At 44.0% G+C, this 8,756-nt stretch overlaps 1 protein-coding gene across 4 annotated transcripts in view; it reads right to left on the bottom strand.

Moving 5' to 3' along the window:
- Window positions 1-254: 254 nt before the first annotated feature.
- XRCC5 (X-ray repair cross complementing 5) overlaps window positions 255-8,756 on the bottom strand; it is a 37,099-nt gene continuing 28,597 nt past the window's right edge. For 2 of the 4 annotated variants that reach the window (XM_073545354.1, XM_073545353.1), the window contains exons 16-20: window positions 7,010-7,079; window positions 4,421-4,711; window positions 3,055-3,122; window positions 2,689-2,760; window positions 255-834 (exon numbers count right to left, since the gene is read on the bottom strand). In XM_073545354.1, coding sequence (XP_073401455.1) covers window positions 820-834; window positions 2,689-2,760; window positions 3,055-3,122; window positions 4,421-4,711; window positions 7,010-7,079 — 516 coding nt within the window. In that variant the 3' untranslated portion in view covers window positions 255-819. Of the gene's footprint in view, window positions 835-2,688; window positions 2,761-3,054; window positions 3,123-4,420; window positions 4,712-7,009; window positions 7,080-8,756 lie in introns of those variants that run through there. The other 2 variants (XM_073545355.1, XR_012220271.1) reach the window with 2 other exon arrangements.

The raw sequence follows: 8,756 nt of genomic DNA, 5'->3' as shown, positions 1-8,756 counted from the left end.
GGTGCAGCCTGATTTGTGCCCACCAGCAGGTACTTATGAGCTCATTAATGGCTGCAGGTGGGCAAGTGGGATCGCAGCCCCCCCATAACACCTAGTCCCCCAGTCACAGCATCATGAACAGCGTCGGCCATTTACCTCCTGCTGCCGCTCTTATCCCCACGTGCAGCTCAGTGTGTGTATATGGGGGCTCCATATAACTTACTCACCCCACAGCAGACAGCTGATTGGCGCAGTGGTCCCGCAGCAGACGAGGCTGGGGTCTGAGATTTATTATATCTCTGTGCAGTACAAAAATCAAAGTTATTAAGGAAAAGTCTCTGGGGCAAGTGCATCATAGAAACAAGTATGCGCCTCCTTCATGGCCGTCACCTCCCACTATACCCCCATAGTGCATAGTCCTGTGATTCCTGCTGCCATGTCCTGAGATGGCTGATCCAGAGCTGCAATCACAATTCTGCAAGCAGATACGTCATATTCATGAGTCTTGTCAGACATGAAGCGCCGATCCTGAATGGCCGCTGTAGCGTAATATAAAGTATAAGAGAAAAGTGCTGGAATGTATGTCCCCCTCCCCAACATCTCATGTACAGCAAGGGGGTCTGTGAGGTGAGACGTAGCCCCCCAAGTGCCATCACCTGCACTGCGAAGAAAAAGGCAAATCAAGGTGTATTAAATTATTAGCATTTATCAGTTCCTTCACATGTCTGCAGCCGACGATCTCCGAACATCCAGAAATCAGCGAGAAAGATCCAAAGAAGAAAAGGTAGAAAGGAAACATGGAAGATCCTGAGCGTCGTCAGATGTCCCATAATGTGTCTGTTATATCATATCCAACTGCAGAGAGAACAGGAGAGAAAGAGGCCGTAATATATAAACTCCATATATATACTCCAGAGCTGCACTCACTATTCTGCTGGTGCAGTCACTGTGTACATATATTACATTACTGATCCTGAGTTACATCCTGTATTATACCCCAGAGCTGCACTCACTATTCTACTGGTGCAGTCACTGTGTACATATATTACATTACTGATCCTGAGTTACATCCTGTATTATACCCCAGAGCTGCACTCACTATTCTGCTGGTGCAGTCACTGTGTACATATATTACATTACTGATCCTGAGTTACATCCTGTATTATACTCCAGAGCTGCACTCACTATTCTGCTGGTGCAGTCACTGTGTACATACATTACTGATCCTGAGTTACATCTTGTATTATACCCCAGAGCTGCACTCACTATTCTGCTGGTGCAGTCACTGTGTACATATATTACATTACTGATCCTGAGTTACATCCTGTATTATACTCCAGAGCTGCACTCACTATTCTGCTGGTGCAGTCACTGTGTACATACATTACTGATCCTGAGTTACATCTTGTATTATACCCCAGAGCTGCACTCACTATTCTGCTGGTGCAGTCACTGTGTACATACATTACATTACTGATCCTGAGTTACATCCTGTATTATACCCCAGAGCTGCACTCACTATTCTGCTGGTGCAGTCACTGTGTACATACATTACATTACTGATCCCGAGTTACCTCCTGTATTATACCCCAGAGCTGCACTCACTATTCTGCTGGTGCACTCACTGTGTACATACATTACATTACTGATCCTGAGTTACATCCTGTATTATACCCCAGAGCTGTACTCACTATTCTGCTGGTGCAGTCACTGTGTACATACATTACATTACTGATCCCGAGTTACCTCCTGTATTATACCCCAGAGCTGCACTCACTATTCTGCTGGTGCACTCACTGTGTACATACAGTACATTACTGATCCTGATTTACATCCTGTATTATACCCCAGAGCTGCACTCACTATTCTGCTGGTGCACTCACTGTGTACATACATTACATTACTGATCCTGAGTTACATCCTGTATTATACCCCAGAGCTGCACTCCCTATTCTGCTGGTGCACTCACTGTGTACATACATTACATTACTGATCCTGAGTTACATCCTGTATTATACCCCAGAGCTGCACTCACTACTCTGCTGGTGCAGTCACTGTGTACATACATTACATTACTGATCCTGATGTACAATCCAGACATAAAGAGCATTTTGAGCCACTCTCCAAAATATGTTAAAGAGGTTGTCCACTACGCTATCCTTAGGATAGGGCATCAATGTCTGATTGGTCGGGGTCTGGCATCCCCGCTGATCAGCTGCTATTGGTGGCGGCGGTCACCGGTAAGAAGTAGTTGCGGAGCGTGGCCGTCTACTTGTAGTGGCCGTCACAGGGTGCCGCACATCCGTTTGCTATACAAATCAATAGGAGACGGGTGTGCAGTAACAAGCCCCGACCACTCACAGCCAAGCTCCGTAAGTACTTCAAGTCCTTCCACCATTAACAGCTGATCGGCGGGGGCGCCGGAACCCCACCCAATCAGACATTGATGCTCCATCCTGAGGATAGGGCTAGGGCATCAATGCAATAGTAGTGGACACCCTCTTTAATTCAATAATAAGTCAGGGAACCATTTATAAAGCATCTCCCAGCCATTCTCACGCGCATTTTCACAGTAAGTACATCAGTTTCATCAATGCAAAACTCAACATAAATGAAAGTTAATTGTGCAAACACGAAGCTGCTCGTATGTGGTCTGACTACATGGATGTACGCTCACTCATCTGTGCGCTGTACACCTGTATATCTTACCAGATCGTCCACGTCTCCGCCCTCCTCCATCATGGACTTGTCCTCCTTCATCTCCTCACTTCGAGCCAAAAACTGCACGAGAGATGAAGATGTGATTAAAGGGGCGGTTATCAGTTGGTGTAGCGGGTGAAGGGTTAATTAATCTGACGGCAGCGGATAGGAAGGAAAAGCGAGAACTCTGCAACCTTAGGTTCCCCTTCACCCACTGCTATCCTTGTAAAAGGGGAGGTCATCTTCTGGGGGGGATTGATGGCCAGACTGGCTGATAATGTGAGGTTGGGGGTGCACGCTGGATCGGGGTGATGGTGGACACCCGGGCAATGACGCTGCCGCCCGCAGGGCAGCCTCAGATTAGGAGTCCGGTACCTGTTGAGCCTCGTCAGGAGTCACTGCGCTGCCTGCAGATTCTTTACTGGATATAAGGGAAATTCCATCTGGAAAACAAAGAAGATGACAAACATGACGGGACGACGGACCACCGCTACCTGCAGGGACCCCCATAACAGGACACATTCAATCTGATACGACCAATCACTCATCTCGTCGGAGCAGCAGCTAGTATGGCCTTAAGGGTCGTTGGGTAAGGAAAAAAAAATAGAATACATATATTGCTGCTTTAAAAGACAAAAACAAATTAAAACTTCCATATTTGCATATGAAAAACCCATAAAACCGACACATTGTGCATCCATAGGACTACAATGCCCTGGAGAATTCATCGGGTTATTTGGTGATAAAGGACAACAGTAAGAAATATAGATAAAAGATTTTTTTTTCTAAATTAAAAAAAAAAAAATGGTATAAAATCACAACATCATTTACTTGTAGAAAAAAGTGAAGGCTGTCCAGCCATTTTATTGTTTTGCTAAAATTTATCACAAAACTATTTGTAAGATTGAATGAAATAGAACATTCCCAGAACTACAGGAAACATTAAAAAACATAATTGTGAGTTTTTCCTACAAGTTTCTAGCTGAGTCTCAGTCCTTATTCATGAGCCGAGGATTCCATGTTTGGGTGAGCTGCATCACAGGTTCTTATTTATTTGTACCCCAAACCAGCGCTAAACAATAACAATTTATGCTCCATAAAACAAAGCGTCACACAGCTGCGACAATGACAAAAAAAGCTGCAGCAGCAAAAATGCAGCGAAAAATAACTGAAAATAATAAAATTGTGGTGGGTGATTAGGGGGTCAGAGGGTCTCTTGTGATTGCCCACTGGAGACCCTCTAAGGGCTTTGTATCTCCTTGTTGGCGAATGTGAACTCTCTAGGTCAATAACGTCTCACTACTAAGGCCATGTGCGCACAGTGCAGAATCATCTGCGGATTTCTCCGCGCGAATTTGCAGGTAAAGTGACCTGCGGATTTGCCAGCGGTTTGACACCTGGACAATGGAACAGGTGACAAACCGCAGTAGAATCTGAGGAAAGAATTGACATGCTGTGGATTTAAAACCGTGGAAAAATCCGCAGCATGGGCACTGCGGTTTATAAATCCCATTGATTTGCATTCTACTGTATAATGCCTGCGGATCTGCTGCAGATCCACAATGTGTGCACACACCCTAAGGGGCTGATACAATGTGTCAGCAAAGCCCGGAGGTCGATACAATGTAGCAGTGCAGGGAAGAGCAAAATGTCAAGGCAGACTGAAGTGAACGATCCCAATAATGAATCCACAGATCTGTAACATCTAGGGTCCGTCCTGCGACAGACACAAATTACCCACCTTGTACCACGAGTTCCCAGAATTCTGTGAACACGCTGCCCGCCGTCCTCTCTTTCAAAGACTGAAGGAAGTCATTGAAATCTGGGGCGTGAGACATCTGCGGGGGTAAAAGAGACGTGAACAATGAGCACATGTACACATCCCTGCCAGGAAAGGGCTGATAACAGAGAGCAATGCCGACCCGAACTGCTTCTACTCTAAAACACTTAATGCAGCTCATGCTCTTCATGTAATACTGCGACTGTTTGATGTCCAGGAACTCGTAGATCCGCTTCACCAACTGTTCACTTACTGAAAAGGAAAGTAAGAAGGATGAGAGATGCTGGGGGCGGTAGTAGGCAAACCCTTCACCATAATGAGAAACTAAATAGAGGATGGAATGTATGTACAGGGCTGTGGAGTCGTGGAGTCGGTGCTCATTTTGGTGGAGTCGGAGTCGGTATAAAATGGACCGACTCCGACTCCTAAAATATATAATAAATTGGGTACAGTAGTTCAATGCAGAATGTGCTGAATATTTTTTCATAGGAATTTGGGAAAGTTATGAAATGTCCTATAAATGACTGTTCTATTCCTGATCTAAGGCTACATTCACACACAGCGTTTTTCCTGCGTTTTTTGAGGATACGTTTTTCAGTTACAAAAGCAGATCAGCTTTTTAAAAAACCGCATCACCTGAAAGGTTTTTGAGTTCATAGATAATGTTTTCATTATCAAAAGCAGATTAGAAATCTGCTCTATCTATATATCCATTTATCCATATCTGTCTATCCATATCATATCTGTACCAAAAACAATGAAAGCTGGATAGCACACAGACTAAAGGGGGTTTTACACTAAGCGATATCGCTAAAACGTCACTGGTGTTGTGACGTTATAGCGATATTGCTAGCGATATCGCTATGTGTGATACTTACCAACGACCGGCTCCCCCGCTGTCCATCGCTGATCGCGCGAGAATGTCCGGCTCCATTTCTCGTCGTCAGCTTCCTGCTGGGCTTCCTGCTGTGACGACGAGCGACGCATGGAGGCGGGCGGGAGGACGCCAGGATCGCTGTGTGTGAAAGGTAAGTATTGTGCGCTGCATCGCTGCTGCATCGCTGTGAGATCTTTCTGTATGAAAGCTCACTAGCGATCATTTAGCGATGCACCAACGATCCTGACCAGGTCGGATCGCTAAATGTAAAAGGGCCTTAACACTCCTTTTTTTTAGCACCAGTCCGGTACACCTCATAGCTGCCCAAAAGGACGCCCAGGACAGGCATTGCTCTGCCAAGAGTGTGCAAAGCAGTAATCAAAGCAAAAGGTGGCTACTTTGAAGAACCTAGAATATAAGACATACAGTATTTTCAGTTGTTTCACACTTTTTTGTCAAATATATAATTCCACATGTGGTAATTTGTTAATTCATAGTTTTGATGCCTTCAGAGTGAATCTACAATTTTCATAGTCATGAAAATAAAGAAAACTCTTTGAATGAGAAGGTGTGTCCAAACTTTGGTCTGTACTGTATACATGTATACAGTGTATTACATATTTACAATTTATTAGTTTTTTGTGTTCTAAAGTTGTATTCCAATAAATAGATATTATGTTCTATCTAAATATCTAGATTATTGGATCATAGAAATGATTAAATGTGTTTACATTGTACTACAATACATTTTTCACTTAAATATAAGCGATATATGTGGGAGTTGGAGTCGGTGTAAGGGAAATTGAGGAGTCAGAGTCACAGGTTTGGCTTACCGACTCCACAGCCCTATGTACACAGTGACTGCACCAGCAGACTAGTGAGTGCAGCTCTGGGGTACAATACAGGAGGTAACTCAGGATCAGTAATGTAATGTATGTACACAGTGACTACACCAGCAGAATAGTGAGTGCAGCTCTGGAGTATAATACAGGAAGTAACTCAGGATCAGTAATGTAATGTATGTACACAGCAACTGCACCAGTAGAATAGTGAGTGCAGCTCAGGGGTATAATACAGGATGTAACTCAGGATCAGTAATGTAATGTATGTACACAGTGACTGCACCAGCAGAATAGTGAGTGCAGCTCTGGGGTATAATACAGGATGTAACTCAGGATCAGTAATGTAATGTATGTACACAGTGAGTGCACCAGCAGAATAGTGAGTGCAGCTCTGGGGTATAATACAGGATGTAACTCAGGATCAGTAATGTATGTACACAGTGACTGCACCAGCAGAATAGTGAGTGCAGCTCTGGAGTATAACACAGGATGTAACTCAGGATCAGTAATGTATGTACACAGTGACTGCACCAACAGAATAGTGAGTGCAGCTCTGGGGTATAATACAGGATGTAACTCAGGATCAGTAATGTAATGTATGTACACAGTGACTGCACCAGCAGAATAGTGAGTGCAGCTCTGGAGTATAATACAGGATGTATAAACTTTTTGAGCACCTAGAGTTGCTGGATTTTTCGAAAAGGTTACTGGACATAGATTAGATTAATAGATGTAGAGTGTTGCGAGACAGGTATTACTTTTGGGCTTGGTGGGGGTGGGTGGACTTTTAACAATCTTAGAAATCATAATCACAAATATCTATGAACTTACAATCCTGGAAGTTTGCGTTCTTCTGTCTGACTAACGCATGGAAGTCATTAGTTGGGTTCACACTTCCCACCTGAAATAAGGTGACATGTTGGTAGTATGGGTCACAGCACAGTATATACACATGTGTACATTGAATATCTGCAGTAACAATAGGGTTATCCAGGACAGTGGGACGGCTGGTGAAGCCTCGTATGGAGCTGTGGTCTTACGGACGGTTTCTTCCTTCTCAGTAGTGTCATTATAACCTCCACCTGAACAATGGACAGGTCCCCTCAGTATTACCTATGTCCTCTACCTGTTTCAATCATAGTGCAAATTTCTGGACATCGATACCATTTATTGGATATACCGGTCCCTGCATAAACTTAAGGTGTCAATCCCGTGGATCTTGTGATCTCCTACATGAATGGGTAATCTAGTCCACATTATGTGCATATCCTCAGCCTCAGTACAGACATTTATACTCATTTTACTTATCATCCTCAGTAGCTGCTGCCTCTCAGACGTCTTTTTCTTCACATTATTAACGAATATACCCAGGTATTAATTAACTGTTTGTGGACTTTGTCACCTTCTTCATTTACATAACATCCCCCTATATGTACATGTGCCACTGTCACTCACCGTCTTGTTCTTTTTCTTCCAGTACTGAATAGTGCCTCCTCACGACCGCGGTTCTTTAATAATAACATATGGCATTTTCCATTACAGCTCCTCTCGGGTACCTGTCTTGGCACTCATTCCAGTCGGCTATCACCTTTTATGTGGTGTTGCACAGCAAGTAGCACCGACCACGAAGTTCACAGTATCCTTTTTGTTTAGTGTCACACTTGTTGCCTGTTTCTTACATATGTTCCTTACAAACCATCACCGCCCTTGGAACCTGTGGAGTCTCACTAGGCTCACTTCAACCTTATCTCAGGATTCGCTGTTTCAGTTTTTATTTAGTCATCGACTTCGTGTTTAAACTGTACATGATGTTCATACGTTTATCATCGGCCTCCTGTTGCTCGGATATTTGTTACATATTCATTTGTTCACTAATTATAATGCCTTGTCCTTTTGTAAACTCATTCTAGTTAAAACCAACTGTGAAAAAAATTCTGTTTCTGATGAAGGTCAATTGTATGACCGAAAACGTTTAAAGGAATGTACTCAACTGGACGCCTTTCACAATAAAGGAACCGTCAAACCAATTTTTCTTTTTGAGTGCCAAGTTTTTGTACTACATTGTTGGGTGGATACCCGACTTGTGCACCTCTCTCCTCATGGAGTGCCGTGTTTTTCTATTTTGCATAAGTCCCCGTTCTGAGCATTGGCTGCTGAGGTGATGAGCGTTTGTATATCCCTGTACACCCCACGTATCTCCAGACCGGTGTGACCCAGAGCTCGCTGCACTCAGTCACTGTGACAAGAGTCTGGCAGGAAGGGCAGCGCCATGAATCACGGCTGTCAGCGGGCACAGATCTCCACCACGGGCCCATGCACACAATCTGGGATCCTACAACATTAGATGTCACTCACATCTGTTATTTACATTGTATCAAACCCATCAGCTGTGTGAGCAGCACTAGATCCAATACAGTAGTTTCATGATACATTGTTTCAGTTCTTTTTTATACCACTGCTTGCTGCCAGTGAATGAAGACAATCATATTCCAAAAGGCTGAAAGTCTGTCCGGACCTGACTGAGCATCCACAGCTGCAGGGTTGTAGCAATGGATCAGCGTCAGTCCAGGTCACCATG

The sequence above is a fragment of the Dendrobates tinctorius genome, unplaced genomic scaffold (genome assembly GCF_039654945.1).
Source record: "Dendrobates tinctorius isolate UK_male_01 unplaced genomic scaffold, ASM3965494v1 ptg000143l, whole genome shotgun sequence".
In the NCBI taxonomy this organism is placed as follows: Eukaryota; Metazoa; Chordata; class Amphibia; order Anura; family Dendrobatidae; genus Dendrobates; species Dendrobates tinctorius.
The sequence above is the reverse complement of the archived record's forward strand: the minus strand, read 5'-3'. Positions and strand labels throughout refer to the sequence as shown.